The 21499-nt window shown below is 45.7% G+C and overlaps 1 protein-coding gene across 2 annotated transcripts; it reads right to left on the bottom strand.

The window, feature by feature from the left end:
• Positions 1–351: 351 nt before the first annotated feature.
• On the bottom strand, positions 352–20517 carry LOC130539753 (G patch domain-containing protein 2-like). 2 transcript variants are annotated; one of them, XM_057058330.1, is made up of 10 exons: positions 20414–20516; positions 18939–19595; positions 14857–14918; positions 14213–14371; positions 14033–14118; positions 13871–13935; positions 13766–13805; positions 13590–13681; positions 9805–9899; positions 352–3749 (listed from the first exon to the last, which is right to left on the bottom strand). In XM_057058330.1, the coding sequence occupies exons 2-10, from the start codon at positions 19589–19591 to the stop codon at positions 3607–3609; spliced, it is 1395 nt and encodes a 464-aa protein (XP_056914310.1). In that variant the 5' UTR covers positions 19592–19595; positions 20414–20516; the 3' UTR covers positions 352–3606. The 2 variants fall into 2 exon arrangements, with proteins under 2 accessions (XP_056914310.1, XP_056914311.1); XM_057058331.1 differs by lacking the exon at positions 9805–9899 and having other exon boundaries at positions 20414–20517.
• Positions 20518–21499: the final 982 nt, after the last annotated feature.

Here is a 21499-nt window from a genome sequence, read left to right as displayed (position 1 = left end):
CATCACGCCGCGAGATTAACAGCGGGGGCATCCGCCGATAATCTCCATCAGCCAAGGGATCGTTTGTATCCACGGACCCACCCTCGAATCAGTTGGAGCTTTTGTCATCCCAGCAGCTACTTCCTGGATGTTCTTGTCATATCAGGGCTCAGTCTTTGGATCTTTGGGCTCAATTGATCACCATGGTAACATGTAAAGAATGTAGTATTTTGCTACATGATTAATTGTCTGACATCATGTCTGAGCCTGACAGTTTCTTTTAGGCTGATATACAGTATTCAAGGTACTGATACCTGACTCCGGCCCGTCTCGTGTCAGATCAGGGAGAAAGATGCAAATGTGAGTCGTTGATTTAGGTTTTGCTGATTTATTTGACACAATTTTTCCAACAAATACACACCGCGGTACTTTTCATAAATGCTAAGGATGGAAGGAATGGTTGAATGGCGACACTCGCCCGGTTTTCTCAAAGGTGGTTACTTTGACAGAACGTGACAGAGCTGCTGAGACCACACATCGTGCCTGTTTTCTAAGGAAGGCCTAATCCTGATCCGATCATTTGCAAATCAATTAGGCATGCCGGCACTGCCATTAAATATGAAGATAACAGCCTAGAAGATAAGATGCAATTTATATGACATATCAAATGAGGCTACAGCTGCCTAAGAACCCTGATAACAGGGAGATATATTTAAATCCTTCAAAGTGGAATTAAAAAAACACATCTAAAATTAAATAGACATATTGGATCTACTCTATCATCGTGTATCTAATGTTCTAAGACCCAAATCTTCAATTAAAGGACCAATATCACATCATAAATACAACACATTTTCTAAAGCGCAACTAACTCAAAGGCATTGCATAATGACTGATAAGATTCGACTTGAACCGGGCAAATATGCAGAATTAGCTGCCGCGTAACTGTGATAATGTACACTGTGTTTAGTCACTGCCCTGAGCGCGCACGCAGGTCCGCCGGCACCGAGAGCCACCCGCCTGGATCAAACCGGATCACTCGTGGAGCTGAAAGTGAGTTGAACTACCTTGACTCACAACATGCATTTGTCAGCAGGAACCAAAGTGCCTGTTCTGCATGCCCCCCCCCCCCCCCCCATACGTGCAGCCTACACAGCAAGAACAAACGAGAGAGGAGCCGCCGCTGAGAAAATAAATAAAATAAAGCAAATTCTCCACTGACCTGTGACCTCGGAGGGGGGAAAGGGGCTGCCCCGCATGCATGCATGAGGTTCAAACAGACTTTAAGACTGCATTATCTCTGCCTTTTCCTCACCACGGACCCCCTCCCAGCACCAATCTGCGGACAGTGGAAGCCACTACAGTGGCGCAGACACATCAGACATCACTCATTCACTCGCTTCCTAGGTGCCTTTGTCAGGTGATTGCTGGCGGAAAAAGGAAAACAGATCAATACATCTCCCATGGGTCTGACAGGTAATCTTTACCTGGGATGAAATATGAGTGGTACCGGCCTACCGGATTCCTTAACGGTAACAGGGCAATTGACTGGCGGCACGGAAGCCATTCCTCTGCTTCCTGGCCATCGGAAAATCATCTCTGGGCGTGCGGTCTGGAGATGTCGTTATGGTAACTGCTAATTACCATAGAGTCAGGTGAGGTCTTCCCCCTCCCGTTACTAGGGGGACCTGTAACTGACCTGAAGCGTCACCCCGTCCCGTCGGCACGCGCCAGCGGATGCGGCGGTTGCAGGGAGGAGCACTTGAGAACAGAAATTTGAAATAAAAAGCGGTGGACAGAGGCTTCTGCTCTCTGATTACAGTCCAACAGGACAGGCTGCAGCGGTGGACAGGGCGCAGGCGGGGGAGGGCCCCTTTCCTGTCTCCACACTTTGACTGATTCCTGTGGTAGGATGTCCTGTGTGAGGCATCCATTTAGACGGGTGTGCACACACAGCATTTATAAATGTCATCCTCGGCCAACATGATCACATAAAGCCTCCTCCTATGGATTATGGCAGACACATAACTCACATTAATTGGCAAATCCCATTCAACTAAATGCGACTCTTCTCTTAAATATGGCTTTTAGTGTCTGGAAAGACATGCATATTGTCCTGAATATTCAATTCATTTTACTAAAAAGGGATCTTGTGATCATTACTGGAAGTGCATACCTGTTCCTGGGGGTGATTTAGGATCTCAGTTAAGGGTATTATATTCTTCATGCCAAACTCACACTGCTGTTACACTTCATGCCAACATTCAGAGTAAAATACATTTCTGAGATGGGGGGGGGGTGATGTAATGCAAGCGACATGCGTTTTTCTGAAAATACTGCTTGTTTACCAGCAAGGCAAGAAGTGTTGCGTCTGATCTCCCTGTTTGCCGCCATTGATCTTTTAATGCATCTGACTCTGAGGGAGACAGATTAATTTATACCCCCAAGGGTGCACGAGAAGCCGGTGCACGGTTCTGCTATTCTAGAGAGCCGGCGCGTCCCCTCCGCACAACCCTTGGAACTAATCCGCCGCCGCTGAAGAATGCGCATCTCCAGCCGGCCTTGAAGTGGCAAACATGTGAGGCCATTTTGAATATGGAAGGTAAGCCGAGGAGAAGGGGAGGCGGCCCTCCGAGGACCCCAGCTACATTCCCTCTGTGTTGTGCTAATAAGCACCTTTGTACAAACTGTAGCGTTTTCAAATCCATGCTAATAGGCAGCCTGTACTTTGTGTGGCTCTGTAGCGTTGGTAGCCGCTTTGAACGCTGCAGCAGCATGTGGTGGCTAAACATTCTGATGCCCTCCCACCTCCCACAGAGCCTAGGCGCTAGTGCCATTAAGCAGAGGAGAACCCCCCCACACCTCAAACCCACCAGCCATCCAGCCTCACCTGACAGTTCTCCCCCTGTTCCCTCAGACAAATGCCGTGCTACTTGACTGGTCATAATTGCTGGATTGTGTGGTAGCAGGTGGCCCTGAGACTGTGTGAAAACAGGAGGAACTGCGGATGCTTGATGGAACGAGGGGGCCTCTCCAAGCCGTTTTCACCCTTGATGGTGGAGGGCTTAACGAGGCTTGATTGCATTAACATTTGTCACGTTTAATGTGCTGCGTTGAAAGACCGGATCCAGTAGCATTAATGCTGATTTGAGGCATAACGGCGAGTTTTGTGTTTTCCACAATTCTCAGTAGCGTTTAAATGCTTGTTTGGTTGTACGGCTGTAATTTAAATATGTTTAATCACCAGGGATGGCTGAAACAACTAAAACTAACTGCAAGTATTATATAAATGAAAGACCCTTTTTACCATTTGTTGAGGTAAACGACTTGCTTGTGTTGTGTAGCGAGGGAATGGCCCCTTTTCTTTTTCTGAGCCCTCCATCTTATGTCTATTTTTAACCTCATGGATCCGTCACTAAAAGAAAAAAGTAACATCCTAATTTCTGTCCCCGCGTGCCCTCCTTCCCTGACATTGAAATGAGACTGGGGGGAAAAAAATCCAAATGTGATCCCAATTTACAAGATTTACATGGTTTCATACATATTTTCTTTCAAACGCAATACAAGTGCAAGTTTTCGGTCAGGAGACCTTTTTATGTGTTTCGCTCATCGTGCTCACTGCGCCCCCTAGAGGAAAGAGAGACTGTCCGTCTGAGCAGAAGCAGGGGACTGTGACCCTGGTGGGCTGAGTCCAACAGCCTCCAGGCTTGCACTGGATCTGGTTCCTGGAGTCTTTGCTCTCTTCTGATTTCTCTGAAATGGGTTGGTGGCTGTACAGAGAGAGAGAGAGAGAGAGAGAATATCATATTCTGAACATGCAACACAACACAGACAGCAAACAGTAAAAGACACCCACATAAATCACATTTTCTTGACTGTTTCAATGGACGGACTCTGAGATAAAGAAAAAAAAATTAAATTGAGTCCACGGCTGCTGGTTCGCTCACTGTTTTAGGTATATTAAAATAAAACTTTGAGGCAATCCTGTTCTAATAGGTTAAATATTAATGAGGTTTTGGTCAAGTGAGCCAAATCCAATTTGGCCCCATCTGACTTGTGGACATGGTTATTAAAGGGCCAATCTGTGCTGCTCCTTTGCTTTAACTTCCCTCCCTTCACTTGTGGTGTGGAAGAAAAACTGTACGTTTTTTATTTATGCTCTCTGGTTTTCACAACCTTCCGGCTGCAGTTGGTTCCTACAAATGCTCCTCTTGGTTTTTCACACCTGTAAAGTGAGACAGAGCCGGAAGCTTCAGCAGGAGAACCAACGCCAATCCCTCCAGCAGACGGAGGACCTCTACCACAGCGACGCTCCCAGTGCTTGATAAATAAATCCCCCCCCCCCTCCATTCCAAAAAACAAAAAAGAAACAAGAGGGAAAAAAGTTAGCAGCGGTCACACAAGGCATTTGTGAGGTGGTCCCAGAGCAGAGGACAGGGGAACTAGAAGTGACATTGTGGCTCTGGGCTGTCTCGGAGGATTAGGCATTACAGCATTCACTGGCATGTGCTTTTGCTCGCTCCCATTATATCTGCCTGTGCCTCTTTCCAGATGACTTCTTCCCCAAACTGATCCGCCGGGCAAGATAATTGATTAATTTTTCTTGAGGGAATGATGACTAACTGTTGCTGAGGTTCAGCCCAAACAGGCAGGTTAAGCGCAGGCAAAGGCATGGATCAAAATTCTGGGGTTTGCACATCTGACAGATACCCAGAAATCACAGGGGGCGTTTCGTTTCGGGGGGGGGGGGGGTGTTACCATCCGCCGGGGATAACGGAGCCTCACCTCTACCCCCGCTCAAGGTCACAGACCAAATTCAAAACCAAACGCCACCTCTTGTATCATTACATTCCTCTCAATGGTTCAAATAATGTCAAAACTGCCTTTAAATGTAGTAATAAATGTAATTCTGCAGCTTTATGTGGAAGATATTTGGCTACAGTTTAAAGCCCCGACTGGCAGGTTGCCACCAGTCCCAGTTGATGTCATGCAGGCCAAGAGTTTTCTTTGTAATCCTGCTGACAAACGGAACCAAAACACAAGCTCTCCTTGGCAGAGCGAATAAAAGCATCAGAAGAGTTTAGAGGTGAAATGAGAAGCGCCGGTTTGATGTCATAGCGTGGAGCACGGCGGATGTTTGTCATGTCGAGAAATGCAAGCCGACGTGTTGCGTCACTGGACTTTTGGCTTTGGTCTGAATCCACATTTTAACATCGCTTTCTAGATATTATGGATGTTGTGTCCTTCAGGTTAACGACAGACAGGATTACGCAACTTGTTGCCAGGCAGAATATACCAGTGATGGATGGTCTGCCAGGGTGTAGAAAGCAATGAAAAAGTCATGTTCAGCAGGTGTTGGTTTTGGAGCTAATAAAGAGGCTCATTGTCATTGCAAATATATCTACAAATGAGCTTGGGCTTAAATTCACTCTTTATATGGTAAATCTGTTCAAGCTTGTGACTTTTCACAGGTAAATCCATCACGCCAGCATGTTACACAGACAGCTCTGGCTGGTGGAGCCGGAATTCCAGACTGAAGTCCTCTGGAATTGTGGGTAATGTAGTTGCGACGACTTCGTAACATACATACTTTATAACATAGGGCCAATGCAAGATCACGGAAGATCATTAATAACTCACAAGTTAGGAGTATGGGGCATCTTTCAATATTGAAAAAGTGTAAATTAAACTCAAAGATAAACTTCAAGCCTCTACTCGTTGACATTAAGAAAATGTAACCTGATTGAAGCATCCACCAGATTTAAGTCTCCTTCATCCTCCTGAGCTAAAACCAGTTCTGGTGTTACACATCCAATAAGGGAGAAGAAGAAGTTGCACGTGCACCCAGGGCCTCACCTAACCCCATCCCAGGATGAAATCTGCTGGTGCTCCTCATCAAGTACACAAGCATACATCACAATAACCAAACAGGAGAGTGTTTCTTTGATGTCTGTAGGCAGAGACAGGATAACATGACCTATCCAGTGTTTCAGCTAAGCTAATTAGCGATATTTCAGGGGAGAAATCCAGAAGCAGCGGAAGGAAGCAAACCAAGAAAAGGAAAACAAGGTGCCTCTCTTTAGCAGGAAAAGAGGATGTGACTGTAGCTGTCACAAGCTCTGATGTCTACAAGACAAAATGATTTCAAAGGGAAGAGGTCTGTTTGATTCAAATGTACACACGGCTGCTTTTACATGAAGGTCGATAGTAAAACAGACAGATATTCCATCAATGGCAGAATTATGGTACATGTATTTATTGTGGGTGATAATGGGAGGTTGAATAGAACTATATTACCATCTTAATAAGCTCTCATGTGATACTCTAAAAACAATCATTACAGGCCTTCCAGGAGCCCCCCCCCCCCCCCCTTCCAGGAGCCCCCCCCGCGCCTGTTTATTAATCAGCTAATTACACATTGACAGTAATGGGTCTGCTGATTCTCACACTTAAATGAACAGGGCTGAATAGCTCTTTAATGATTAGCTTTTGTGTTTGTCTCTCCTGCTCGCGCTCCTCCTCCCTCTAATGCACACAGACGCTCACAGGCAGCATTATTTCGACAGCTACATAAAAAGAACATTCAAATGTTTCCGAGCACACCCCCCTGGGGAGTGGGTGCGCATCAACAAGCACCTGATTGCTAAGGATGTTTCAATGGTGGATTCATTCATGTTGTAACAACCTGGGCTAAAGCGATAAAATCCGCCTTAAGTGACTGCAAAAAAAACCCCCAAAACCCAGGAAGTTTGGTGGAGCAGCAGAGGCAGGTGCAGGTGAGGGGCGCGGTGGGGGAGGAGGGGGTCCTGAAGGACGCGTGCAGGGTGCAGAGTGGAGCCAGAGAGGGCGAAATAGTGCGGTGGGCTGCATTTCTGTCAGCAGAAGTGATGGCTGAGTGGTGGCGTTATTTGTCTTGTGCTGCCACACGGCCCTCGCACCAGCCTGGGCATTAATGAGAGGGGGCCGGACCGCCGGGCAGGAACACGGAGGCCCTCCGACGCAGGTGATCTGTCACGCAGCCGTCTTGCTCAAGCAAGGAGACACGTGAAGACTAGGGGGTTGGGGTTGGGGGGGGAGGGAAAGAGGAGTGGCGCCGGTCTGGACACGGGTATCCTACTTTCAGCATTTACAAATATTCACAGTCCCGAAGAGGTTGGCTTTCTTCAAATGGTGCAGACTTTAACATCAAATGGTTAAAGTCTCGGGTTATTATCTTCATCCCTTTGTGAAGGCAAGAAAGATGGGCAGTATAAAACCCAGCAGGGGGGAGGGGTGAAAGTGGAATTATTAATTATTCTGTGTGTGAGACCAGCTGAGCCTATTAAATCCATCAGGATCTTTCCACCGATTCCTCTTTGCCTTATAAATCACTCCCGTACATTTGTGGAGAATGCATTTATTTTCATTTTCAATCATCCAACACATTAATTAACTCACTGCAGACGATAATTATCAATATTTGACAGACAAATCCGTGAAATTGAAAGTTGCAATTCTGTTTTTTTAATTCATTCCTGAGAGCATGAGAACGCTGTACATCAGCTGAGAGTTTGTTGGGTGACTTCGATTGCTGGGTGGTGTGAAAAGTAGAAAATGGGCAATTTGAGGTTGCGAAACGGAGCGGCCGTCTAATCCAAACAGAAACCTAGCTTGATAAGTTGTTGTTCTTCTTCTGCTCCAGCACTGCTGCTGAAGTGTTAAAAGGGTAAAGATAGAAGACAAAGCAACAGCTGGGTACCGCCTGAGTAATTCCCGACGGAGCCGTGGAAGACACCTCGAGTCACAGACCATTTTCACTCCTGATTACAGAGTTTCAAATCAACCTGTAACTCACGGAACGGCCCACTTCCTCTCGCCAACTCAAACAAACGCTGGGCTGTCGAGTTCGATAACCACGCCGCGGCGAGCCTTCTCCATTCTCCCCTCGCTAAATGCAGCAAACAGTCCTTCCAGGCAAAGAGGATGTTTACCAAAACACGTCAACGCTTGACAAATCAAAGCATCGGATTTTGTCTCTGCCTGCATTCGCGCAGGAGAGGTACCGCAACCAGGATTTGTCCACGGAGCGGGCAAAAGCTTGTCAGGGGGAATGTGTATCTCGTGGCGCTGGTGAGATTACTGAGACGCGGTGCAGCAGGCTGCCAAGGTAAAGATTTATACAGAGCAGTCGCAGCAGCAGAAACTGACATTGGACGGCCCGGGATGCATGATAAATCACTGAGGACAGGGGGCACTGGATTCCAAAAGCAGGGGAAGAAAGAACGGGGCTGAGATGTGCCCATCTGGCACATTCCTCTCAGGGTCATTTTAATAAAAAGTGATGGTTTCAATTCCATACAGTAGCATGTCAACTATTGCTTGCAATTATTTTAAGGTCATTCGTCATTTAGAAAGGAATCAGCTGCCTTATTGTTGTTTAACAACAGAGCACAGGAACTGTTGGGAAACTGAAGGATGCCTGCGCGTTGGATATGAAGGGACCTTACGGGCCAGGGGTGAATCCTTTTTTACTTTTATGGGAAGTGGTTGAGGAGGTGAAGGACAGAGTTAGTGGCTGTTCCATAACTCAGAGCAATAAATGGATGCAATCTGTATCCAAGTAAAGCACTGGCTGTTTTCAAATTCCACCTCTTTTATCCAAATGAGTGATGGACCCTGGAACGGCGTCCCGTGCGGCAATATTAATATACATCAGAGGCCCGAACCCCTCAGTAAATCAGGGGACCTCCGGCATTTGTTATTTAAATGACATACGGCCGCGGCGAGGCTGGGAGAAAAGGAGCAGAAGAGAAGGTGGACAAACCAATTCAGATTTCAATCCAGGCAAACACGCGCGGCCCGAGCCGTGACTCTAATGAACAAAGGCAGCTCTGCAGGTCCAAACAGGCACAAGGGCCGAGGCTCAGAGCCCACCTGCCCGATAATGAACTTCACATCTCTCCTCTGCCTTCACTCGGACCGTCACAACCAACAGGTTTAAGCATCAGCGCCAGACACACATCTTGCATTCTGGGATTTAAAAATAATAAGAGCTAATAATAAGCTAATATATCAGAATTTTGAAAAAAGCCTTTTTGAATTTACAACTGCCTGATAGCATGTTTTTAAAATAAGCTGCAAACACAAAGGTGGCACAGACTGAAATGAAAATAGACGTCTTTGCTAAATCTTGTTTTCAGACAGTCGCTGAGAACCAGAGGCTGACTAACAGGAGACGTTGGCCATCAAAAAAAGAAATTACAGCAGGAGTATTCTGGAGGTTTTTGTGGTGGGGGGGGGTGGGGGGGGGGACACGTGACATCATCTGCTGTTAGAAGAACAACTCCGTCTCTAAACTTGTACATTTTTAGGTAGAAATAAAAATAAATTGAATTTCTATTTTACACAGGAAAACAACAGAATTGCAGGTTTTATTGCCCCGGCAGCCCATGAAAGTCACAGAGTTATTGCACAGATTGTAAACCATCCTGAGTGAGGCAACCGAGCTACACAGAACTGGAAATCTGCATATAGGCTCCACCAGCAGCAGAGCAAAGCCAGTGGTCTGTGCCTCCCGCACCACAGACCATAACATGTCATAAATCAAACTTTCTTGATCAAATCTCAACCAAGGGCACAGAACAGAAACTGCTTCATATGAATCACACAATCACAGGACGCAGACGCAATACACTTTCTCTAACTGGACCTCTCTGCATTTTAATTCCAGCCATCTTGGATTAATAAGATTGCCTGACTTTATGCAGTGCCCGTACAAAATTTCATCGCAGTCCATCTCGTGAGTGAGGAATTACGAGGTTCCCGGTTGTGTGTGCAGGGAGTCACCTGATGTGGGGACGGACGCACCCTCTGGATCCCCCCTCCTCCTCCTCCTCCTGGAGTCTCCTGTGCACAACAGCTCCGGAATGACATCAGCCGCCCTGGTGGGAAGGCAGTAAAATGATTATGCACGGCGTGGTGACGCGGCCCTCGTCCACAACCTGCACACAGACCCCTTCATTTGCTTTCCTAAATTATTGTTATCCGAATTTTTCATCATTAACAGAGAGGGGGAATATTTTACGAGGTGGAGTGCTCGTGCCTGAGTGGTTGCAAGGTTTCCATAAAAAATTACACCTGCTCTTATGTCACATGTCAGAACTCCTGAAATAGGAACCCCCCCACCCCCCCACCCAGCACCGGCTCAATAGTCATGCCGTAAGATGTAACGTTAAGGTCAAGGTCCACTCCATCACTCGGGTTGATGTGCTCTGCTCAGCACGTATTTATGTTCTGGGTGGGGAGGGGGGCTTTATAATGTAAGAAAATTCCAGTACGATTTTCTTTTTCTATCCAACTAAGCTGTATGCTAAAGCAACACAGTGTGCTAATAAATGTCAATAAAAAGAACCAGTAAAATATGTTCCTGGCATTCTGACGGGGGCTCTTTTTGAACTACAGGCCGCGCGGAGCAACCACAATAACAGGTACATGCTCCAATCAGGGTGGGCTTTAAACAGGCAGCACGTTCCCCCGACCTCAACAGCCATAAATCACGTGAGGGAGTGTGCCAGCGCGGGGTGTTGCAAGCTACACAGAGCACGCTTTAAGTGAAGTCTCTATGTTGTATAATCAATAGATATAAAAATAAATGGCCTGACCGTTATTCTCTCCCTGCTACTCCTCTCTAATAAAATCCCAGTAATGCATATTTCATTTACTTTTATACTTATTGATTACCTGTACTCCAGTTAGTAAATCACGCACCTATCGATCCCTCAATCGTAGCTCTGTCGGACAGCACATAACCAGCCATTTGCGCCGCTGATAAAGAGCTCAGGCATTGAACTTCCCACAGTAAATCTTTGCAAACTAACTTTTTAATTCCAAAATCGATCCGCGCTTAAACGTCACATTATTTCACGAGGCATGACTGCAGTATTAACGTAATGCCCCCATGCATTTGGTCTTAATGTGCAGAGGCCGGCCCTCCACCTCCGTTCATTACGCAGAGGCCGGAGCACCCCAGCACCCCCCCCCCCCCCCCCCCCACACACACACACACACACACACACACACACACACACAGCCCAGTAGGTGCGAGCCCTCCCCTGTCGCCAAAGAACCCATGGAGACACTCAGCGCGACGCTAATCAAACATGAGAATACTATCAGCTGGCTCATTAACCGAGGCAAAACACCAGCATTCATCTGGCAGCACAAGCCGAAGGCTCCTTCAGAAGCACGTCTGCAAAACTGAGACGAGTTGTAAAAACAGCCACGTTGCTGCCTTTAATATATCACAGCTGTGACTTGGTTTGGTTTGAACAGATGTTGTCCAGTTGTTTTTGTGAGTAAAAAAAAAAAACTGTGACAAGAACACAAAAAAAGGACTCACAGGCAACAAACGGGGGGAAAAAGTTACATTTACGCGATGAAGATGGCAAGAAGCAAGAAGTAAATGCCGTCAAAGACACACGGACACAAAGAAAAAGACTCCAAGATGGATTTTTTTCCAGGTCACATGAGACACTTTCAGACGCGGTGCACCTCAGGGCAAAGTGAAAACAACACTGACACAGGGTCAATTGTAATTTTGGAGCAGGCGCCCAAAAGCAAATATATCAATTAAAAATAATAAATCAAAAGTGGAGGGAAGAGCTGCGGCTACAAAATGGCCATCTATTTTCATTAGTATACACACGCTTCAGGTGGGAGCAGGATCTCAAGATTAATAGAGGTATTCAAATGAATCAGAAAGGATTAGGCTCTCCAGGGAGCATAATCGATAGCTCCAAATCAATAATCAATAGGCCACTCACACCAATATACTAACTGCTGACACCAAGATCTCACAATTAAAATAAAAACTGGGTGGGGTGGTGGCCCAAGACTGTGATTTATCTCGCAGCGCGAGTGTCATTTAGAAATAAATAAGTCGATGGATGAAAGCCGCTGCTGCTTGGCTCAGGTGGGAGACAGTGATGCATTTTAACGCGCCCCCCCCGCCGTTACGGCCAAATCCCACCAAGCACCGCGCCTATTCCCACGCCGGGAGGAGGATAAACAGCGTGGCCTACATCACTTAGCGTCAAATCTCTGACTGCTGCCACAAACAGGAGATGACGGCTTTCATTAATACAGTATCATTTCAACCCGGCTGAGGCACGAGATTAATGCTTAAACGGCGAAGAACGCTCGGCCGCGCTCCGGATAAGAGGACGGAGCGCCACCAGAGCAGGGGCAGAGATATTCCTGATGCGAACGATCGCGGCATTCCTTGCAAAACATTCGCAAATATTCAATATTTGTGGTTTTGGGGGAGGTAAACGGGTGCCGGGCTGGGCCGTGAGGATGGAACAGCCATCGCGCTGCAGAGAGGATTCGAGCTGCTCGGGGAGGTTCAGCTCGTGCCGTCCGACGGGACACATCAGAAGCTCCCCCTCGTCAACCCCCCCCCACACCCAACCCTCATTCATTTGGGAGTATGATTTATACTTTTTGAAGTGAAGGGTCTTGAATCCTGCTATAAAGGAATTAAGAGGTCTCCCCTGAGCCTGCCATTCAAATGAGAGCATGGCAGGGATATGAGGGCTTTTTAATAGAGCGAAATTAGTATTCACAATGCCTCAAACTGGAATCTGAAGGAACCTTTCAGGTGGAGAAGAAAGGGCCAGTTAGAAAGAAAGCCCTAAGAAGTCGGGGGCTTTTCATAGCAGTTGTGTTTTTGCCCCTCATCAAGGAGCGCTGGAGCGCTCTGTGAAATAACCCGAGAGAGCGGCGAAAAAGAGCGCATGTGAAACAAAATTAAGAATGCGCCATAAATAGGCAGAGTGGAAACAATACAATGAGGAGTCTTGAACGACTTCTCCACGGTCCCCGTGCAGATCCAACACTTCCAGGGATGGCTGGGAGCAAGTGACGCCTTCACAAACACCTTTTGGATCTTTTTTTTTTAATGTTTTTGCACAGTCCCAGAAACGCAGGGATTCGAATCGGCACCGTAACGACACAAACTTGGGATTTTTTTTCAGTTTAGGAACATTGACCTTGAAAACTACTGAATTAAAGTGCGACGGAGTCTTACTGCAGTCGTCTATTCTTGGTATCAGCTCATTCTGTCAGACGAGGATTTCAATTAACACTGGTTTAAGATCTCAAGTCCACAGCTAATAAAGAAGCTAAACAATGTTGACTGACTTTTATGGGCAGAAAAAAAACATCAAACTCATTCATTCTGCATGGATTCAGCCATGTTCAGCTGCTTCTATGGTGGCCCACAGAGGACAAACACAGTACTTTCCATTACTACTTGGTGGCATGAAAACACTGGAATTTTAATTAATGTAATATCATAAATATTACACTTATTTGACCAAATACAATAAAAATGATGTCAGAAACATCATTACAATAAGATTTTAGTTGGTATTTTAATTCATGTAAACATAATGTATTTAAACAATTTAAAAAAAGTAGAATCGAAAAAGAAAATAATGATAATTTTGATTGCACGCCTGATCAAAAAGAATTAGAATTACTCACAATGATCAACTCATCCATCACTGTATTGATCTTTGGTTAAAAGCATGGAGGGCTGTTTCCTTAAAAGAAAGTTAAAATAAGATTACCTGTTTCTAATGACCGCAGGGGAACATCTGAGATGGGCGTTCTCTGACACCGTGTCGATAGGACACACTGGGAATCGGCACAAAGGCTTCAACTGGAGAAAGAATTGACAGTTATTGTTATATACTGTGCAACATGACATCTAAGCAAAGGAGGCAGAAAAGGACAGTAAAGCTACCTGGTTTAAATCCCGCTTTGCAACAGAAGGCCGCCAAATGCTGCAAGAAGGTAGAGAAATGTAAATTCAAGTCATTAATTCCACACTGAAAAGAGTCTAGTTTACCATCTCTGGCATGGATCATGGCAGAAGGACCTTTGTCTCTCCACAAACACTGACACGCTGCTGCGCTGCAAACCACAAGGGAGGAAACACGGTTAAAAGAAAGAGATTGCACAAAGTGTGTATCGCTGCTTCATCTTTAGGAGGATAGCAGCGCCCTTTAACCTTTCTGGGAAGTTGCCTCCTGTCCTTCCTGATGCAGCAGGCTGCAGAACCAGGAGCTCGTCTCAGGCGCGAATGATGCCTAAACGCTGCAACAACATCATCATCACCATCATCATCATCATCATCATCATCAGTGCGCCTGGTTAGATTACGACTAACGGATGTGCAGGTAGCGGCTACCTCTGTGAGAAGGCCGTGGCGGCAGCAGGAAGGTGGGCGAGGGACAGTTCCCATCAAGGGAAAGCTGTTTGTCAGAGTCCCAGCTCGACAGGAGCCCATTCACGGCTGTCCCGACTCCACAGTCCCCCTCAAAGAACCAGTCGCTCTGTTCATCGTCACCTAAACAGGTAATACGATAGCAGGCATATCAAAACGGCAGATTACACAATAGTGTAAATCCGTTGTTACTTGACAGGCCTCAATGTACGTAGATCTCTAACAGATATGCAGCCCCTCTCCTGTCCCCTGACATGAAGCTCTCATCAGACCTGTCAGTCAGCAGAGAGCGCGCAGGAACCATGGCTCTCACAGTCAAGGTGTAGTGACAACTGTTAAATCAGAGGCCGCCTGGCCCCACCACAACTAATGAGATTAGCAAAGGCTCCAGCGCTCATTAACACGACATGACAACGTCTTATTAGAGTCGCCTGGGTGCCCAGCAACCAGTCCATTGTAACGAAACCTCCCCTTTGCATCCCCGTTCCCTCACAGTGGAGCTCAGCGTTGCCTGATCCCGACTGCTCACCTTCAATCTGACGTGAATGCTTCATCTTTGGGCTCAAAATACTGAAAATCGAATGGCTTATTGTTCAGGCTTCAAATACCTTGTCTGCCCTCATCGTTGGTGAACAGGCCGGGGTCACTGCTGCATGTGCTGCTGGTTTCCCTGGAGGAAAAAAATGAGAAGAAAGCTATAAAACGAGTGGTCACCGTTGACCTGCTTGTACGGATGAAGAAGGAATTTAGGAATTTTTATTTGGCATCTGAATCCCTGATGGGCCGATTGGGGCGAGTCAATGTTGGGGCGTCCGAAAGGTGAACGATGTGCATTAGACGTTGATGCGGCCCAGTCGATATTTAACATGTAATGGTCTGTGATACATACGATGAAGAAATCCAGAGACATAAATGGAAATGACACAGAGACAGAGCGCGCTGCTTTCTCTCTCTCTGCAACAGGAAACACAAAGACGCGAGCGCGGGCTCTGATCGAAGCCACTGAGTGACATGCACAATCTAATTGAATATCCTCCGCTGTCAGCTCCAATCTAATCTGGCCTGCGTTGTGGAGGATGACAGGAGAGCGAAACACATTCCTCCCGCCCCCCCGGGTGTGCCCCCCGCGCAGAGCAACCGGCAGACGTGCAGCTTCCACAAAACAACTGGCCAACATCTGCTGCGTCGGCTGCCCGCTGCCGAATACTCCGTCGCTGATCTCTCTGCGCCCTCAGGCAACCCCACTGCACCCCCCTCCCCTCCCCACTTGACGTACCCCAAACCTCCCTGGCCTTTTCTTGCCTTTCTCACACCTCAGCTGGCTCCTCCAGACACCCAAAGGTCAGGGCAGAGCGTGATGGAGATGCTGGGATGATACCAGAAGCGGAACATTCTCTTAATAAAAGAGCCATTCTGGGAAAGTTTCCACCAGGAATGCATTAACAAGAGGAGATAAACTCAAGGAGTACCATTAATAATCATAAAAAAATCTAAATATCTGAAAAATAAACTGCTGTAATATTGAGCCAGGTCATTCCAATATAGCCTCAATAATAATCAACTCCACATATTTCTGTCTCTGTTGACCAACTAGTTTTTGGCCAGGATACATGAAACATCCCAAAGTCAGTGGCACACTGTTGATTCTGCCTCTCTGGGCACTTGTTAATGACATAAACGCCAAGGAGAGCCTAATAGCCTCCACCGCCTTGCAGTATTTCTTCAGATTTATCACGGCTGACCTTGTTCACAGGAGAGAGCTGGGGGGGGGTCACACATGTGCTGATACAGTGCTTTACCATATTGCGGAGGACTGCCAGGGATGACAGGATCAGAAAAACGTCCATCCAGCCCGCACACCCTCCTGGCCAGATGGCCCTGCATCATCTCTCCTCACAGTCTAGAGAAGCAGATGTGGGCCTCTCCAGGGGAATCCTGGAGATCTGGCTGGGCAGAGCAGGCTGGACAGCCCCCCCCCAAGCCTGGAACACCTCTGTACTCATCAGTTGGTATCAGGTGTAAACAATAGTTCACCGTTAAAAACCTAAACTGACCAATCATTTTTCTGGACGGATCGCTCACAATTAGCATTAAGAAGCACATTCTGAACCACCGGACTATAGGTGGATTCTAATTAGAAGCAACGTTGGACCTTTTATTCTCTGCGAAGTTTGAAAAAGAGCTATAAACATTAGAGGCACCTATTAAGTATTTATCTATATTAAGGATGCGATGCTTTGTCACTTGAAGCAGTGCAGGGCTGATGTGGGACCGTTTCTATTAAGTACTACCTAATTAATGGCATGAATAATTGAGTCTCTACTCTATTTTTCTTGGGTCTGAAAAGAAAAACACCTCCTCTTTGTTCAGTAATGACCTTTGCCGAGTAAAGTTGGGGGAAACTTTGACTCACACGCAGTTGCAGTACCAACCCAGGAGTCAAAAAGATGATATTCTAATGTGGATTAAGTGCTATAAAACTGTCTTAATTAGCTAATATGTCCATGGTGAGACAAAGGCAAGGGCAAAAGCTGCATTCCAGGATTTTAGAGCTGAACTTCCCACATGGCCTTATTGTCTTTGCGCAAGCCAAAGAGGTGAAGCAAAACACAGTATCCAGATGAGCACTAATCATTAGGATATAATCCTCAACTCCTGAGAGAGGCAGATCAGTTTGCACAGAGATTACAGGCTAGCCGCCATTTATTGAGCCCAGGCTCATTCTGCAGAATAAAGAAAAGGAATAGACGGGTGGCGTTGGGGGGGTGGAGCGGCGACAACAATGGATCCGTGGGCTCTTCAAACAAGTCGCCTCACCCCAAATCCATGCCCTCTTCCATGGGTGTCTGATTATAAGGTTATCCCTCCATCCCTGAGCTGCAGTAATTGGATTAGTCTCAGAGATTTATGAAAATTAACTTTGGCAAATGACACCCCCCCCCCCAAAAAAAAAAACGCTCGTGGAGTTTTCAAAACATAAATTACAGCACAATGATGCCCACGTGTGAGAAAGGCACACATGACGGCTTTGTTTGTCTGGTGGCACAGCTAAAATCAACATCAGCGGTAGCTGCGCGCAGCTGGGGGGGCCAAGGCTGAGCTCACAACCACGTCTACATGCAGGTGAGGGCCACACGCTGGGCCGGCCTGAGCGCCAGGTGGCTGCAGTGCCAGCAGGCTGGGCCAGGTCTAATCAAGGATGTGGGGCCCAACCGGAGCTGCCAACATCTGCTCGGCTCGCGCACGGGTGGCTGAAGGCGAAGTTCCACTCAGCGTGCGCATGAGATTGACCTTGAGGAGAGTCGAAAACGGTCTGTTTGATAAACACCAAAGAGATCAGGCCGCTTCTGCGCCTGACATCAAATGGACTGTACACACGCGAAGAGAAAATACCGCTGTTGTACCACCGCTGCCATTTGTTTTTAGCCGTTGCCCCATCATGGATTAACCATTAGATTGCTCAGCCCTGGAAGCCACGCGACAGTCTACTGAGCAGCAATCAAGAGCGTTGCAGTCGTGTAAGTGAGAAATGATTGACAGCGTGCCAACGCCGATCCCATTTATTTCTTCTCCGGAGCTGTTTTCTGTCAGAACAGCTATTGATTTTTCCATAAAGTAAGAAAAACAAGTACCACGCAGGGGGTAGGAAGGTCAGCACAAATTAAACCTGAAGATGTAAAGCCTTCCGTCTGTCCCATTAGAGCCACCTCAAATCACTTTTCCCTCCTAGAAAATGGGAGGATATTGAAAGGAGGACTATTCAAAGTTATTATATTGGTAGTTGGACTTCCAGGGTCACTTAAGGTTTTCAAGTGTGTCGAGCATGAAAAGGAGATCCAGCCGTACGGAGCTGTGCACGTGGGCAGTAGTTACACGTATTCTGGTGTTTGTTAGTTTAAGTTGAAAATGAGTTTTATGTCCCCCCCCCACAGCTAATGCAACATGTATAACAGGGTCTACAAATAGCAACAAATCATGCCACAATCATTCTGTGCATGGCTTTTTTATGCATCACATACCAAACCGAACATCAATCTTATATTTCTTTTTAAAATGACCATATTTATTTAGTTTTTTCGACCTATAGAATGTTAACTGAGGAATAACTTTTAATTCCCTTCAAAAATAGAATGGTTGTCAGCTTCAGGCCATATTTAGCTTTGCTGAATAAAGATGCACACAAGTGGGTTGAGTTTGGGACACTGGGACAGCACCAGCTTTAATTACACCGACGCAACACAAGAACGATTTCAGAACAAATCAATACCATACCAAATCAGTTATTTATTGGTGACAATATTCCTCAAAAAAGAATTAATGAGCTAGCCGGTGCCTGGAGGCATAACTATCAAAGATCCTTCCCTGGTGATCATTTTAGCTATGGGAGATGAGGATGAGGAGACTCAGGCATTCATTTTTAATGTAACTCAATACTATAGAAATGATTGAGAGAAGGTGTATGGATCATTTTGATGTCACTCTGAAATTTGTGGTTGGTTTTCACAGGTAAAAAAAATAGAATAATGGTTTAATCCACTTTAAGAAAAAGTTTGTGTGTGGCTGGATTCAGTTCTTTTTTGTAATTTTTTATTACTGAAGCTTATAACTAAATTTCTTGTAACACCTTCCTGGAGAAACACTGTGTAATTAATAAAGTTTAGGTTTGACCAACACAGAAAACATTACCTACCCCTCTGACATGTTCTCATCAGCACCATCTCTGTGCTCCTTCCTCTTCCAGCACTCTTTTCCCATCAGCCGGGCGCCTTCGCTCTGCCGTTCTGCTCCCACCCAGGAGACTGACCTTTTCTTTACTCCTGACAGATGTTGCAGGTGTGAGGACCCATGTCTTCGTTTCCCGTCTACATTGGGAACCTTTACCTTAGGCTGCAACCTAACGGTGACATCAGAGATCATCCGTTTGACCTTCCTCCGTCTCCTCAGCTGTCGTCCAGAGTTGTTCTCAGTTAAGGATTCAGACTCAGGCCAAGATGGCTGCCTGGTCCCCGCAGGGTGTCTCATGAGTTGATGCCACCGGTTGTTTGATACTGTATCATCAGAGTCACTGCAGGTCGCCACGGCGGCAGCGATGGTTGAGGAAGAGGTTTTCCTATATTCTTTCATCTCATCCAGGCTCGACTCTGAGGCCTCAATCCAGCAACACCTGTGCTTCAAGGGGAAGAGGGAGGACTCACGGTAGCGCCGTTGGCCTCTGCGACGGCGAATCTGTCGACGCTGCCGTAGAGGACTCAGGACCATTTCCTCCCACAGCTCTCCCAACTTACTTTGCTCTGAAGTCTGCTCCAGGGCAGAGACCAGGTCTTGCACCAGCTCATCCATCATGTTTCTGAAGATCAAGATCCAAAAGAGTTCATATTTCCAATTACAGTAAGCAATAAACATTATATTCTTGTCAAATTGATAAGCCTCCAAAGCATATTTGGTGTGCTTTCAAAGCTAAAGGTTTTAATTTGATTTTTTTTTTTAAAAAAAACAAACACTAATTTTTATGGTTGGTTGGCTGATTTGTTGTAAACCTAATGAACACTTGAATGCAACAGAGACCTTTAAAAGGAGGTGAACCCCATCTGCAACATCAGACAAACGAATAGAATCAATTTCTGGAACGGAGCTAATATCGTCCTTACCCAGAAGGAAGCTATATGATAAGGAACCCTGCATGGCATGCTTACAACGTCCCTATTAAGGAGACAATATTACAATCTTTGATTTTATTAAACATCAATAGAGAACGTTTTACTGTGGTAAACAATGAGTGGACAAGGAGTATAATATCGGAATATTATCAAAACATGGCACGTCAAATTGAATTGCAGCGATATTAAAAGTCAGCTAAGCGGATCGATGTAACATTAAAAGAGGCAAAAAAAAACCCATCTAGAATATCGTCAGTACAGGTAAGGAGAGAGCTTTCGACGCTGCAGAGCATCAGCACAGGTGAACAATAGCAGGGGGCAGAGCTGTCTGCTCCATGTTACATAACAGTACACACGTGAGCTCAGTTGCTCGGAATCATCCCAAACACAACCAACACAAAATTAAAACTAACGGCGAAACGCGTAGTTAGGCACCATTATGATTTTGAACACTATGGTCGTGTCAGATACTGGTCACAAGAGAGAAGAGACGAGTTTGAGCACTCACCAGTCGCAGTTGTTTTGTTTTCCTCACAGCTGAGACGTCAGAAGCACTTCCGCTCTGGGGCCCAGCCAATCAAAAGCTTCCGTCTGTCTGTGACGACGGCAGGGATCCGCCCACAACAACACCGCAGCTCGTGACCAAAATATTAGGTTACACGAAAAACCTCAGAAATTAACGGCATTCTAGATGTGAATATGTTGTATAATTTCGCGGATTTTTATTCCGTCCGTCTCTCTTAATCAACGAATGAATAATTTTGTGCACCTATTTGTTTCAGTGGTTTCTCCCCTTATCTGAAAATAGCGGGTCTCTATAAACTAAAACGGGAGCCGTTATTTTAGCGACGTTATGTGACGACTAATGTCACAATTACTTTGTCTCTTCCTTTGTTGGCTGGCTCTTTAGAGCTGATTTAGAGCTGATTACATTTCAATGCCCATATTTTACTGGGATCAAAATGATTCAATCCTTCACACCAACTGTGAGCTTTGAGTGCATCCACTTTATTTATTGATTGATTGATTGATTGAGAGAAAGGATATCATTCTCATTGTAAAGACAATCAAAACAAAGTGTGTTTGCAATTTTGTGGGTATATAAATTAAAACAGGTTTAAGGGCTGTTCTGAGAAGTTAATTTAAAAAAAATAATTGTGCAATTGTAAGAAAACAGAGTTAGGCACTGAGATATTTAAAAAGCTTCAGACTGATAACATGACAAACATCTCATGTGATCACAGCCTCAGCAAGAACAGGATGAACGGCTGAACCTTAAACTAAAGAAAAGGTAAAGATAAAAAGAGATGTGTTTAAACTCAAAACCTAAAATAGGCATCAAATGTGAACCCCAAATAATATGATGTACATCCACAAATCAAGTTTCACCATCACTCAAAGCGGTCTGATGATTAATTAAAGATGCTAATGTAAGACCCTTTTTCCATTTGTCTTCATTTCCACATAACGTACTATAGCATCTTTTACCATTGTTTAGTAATGATCTGCAAATCTATAAAATACGTATGCAAAGACACCTTTCAACCACTGTTCATCTGTTTGACAGATAACAAATCCGGGTTGGGCTTCAATT

The sequence above is a fragment of the Takifugu flavidus genome, chromosome 16 (genome assembly GCF_003711565.1).
Source record: "Takifugu flavidus isolate HTHZ2018 chromosome 16, ASM371156v2, whole genome shotgun sequence".
NCBI lineage: Eukaryota > Metazoa > Chordata > Actinopteri > Tetraodontiformes > Tetraodontidae > Takifugu > Takifugu flavidus.
The sequence above is the reverse complement of the archived record's forward strand: the minus strand, read 5'-3'. Positions and strand labels throughout refer to the sequence as shown.

What these genes read in the sequence shown, in the direction of transcription:
- LOC130539753 (XM_057058330.1), bottom strand. Translation starts at nt 19,591, where the DNA reads ATGATGGATGAGCTGGTGCAAGACCTGGTCTCTGCCCTGGAGCAGACT. An exon ending in GATGAGAACATGTCAGAGGG is followed by an intron (nt 14,919 to 18,938) that starts GTAGGTAATGTT and finishes TTTTTCCTCCAG; the next exon opens with GGAAACCAGCAGCACATGCA. An exon ending in CAAAGCGGGATTTAAACCAG is followed by an intron (nt 13,682 to 13,765) that starts GTAGCTTTACTG and finishes TTCTTTCTCCAG; the next exon opens with TTGAAGCCTTTGTGCCGATT.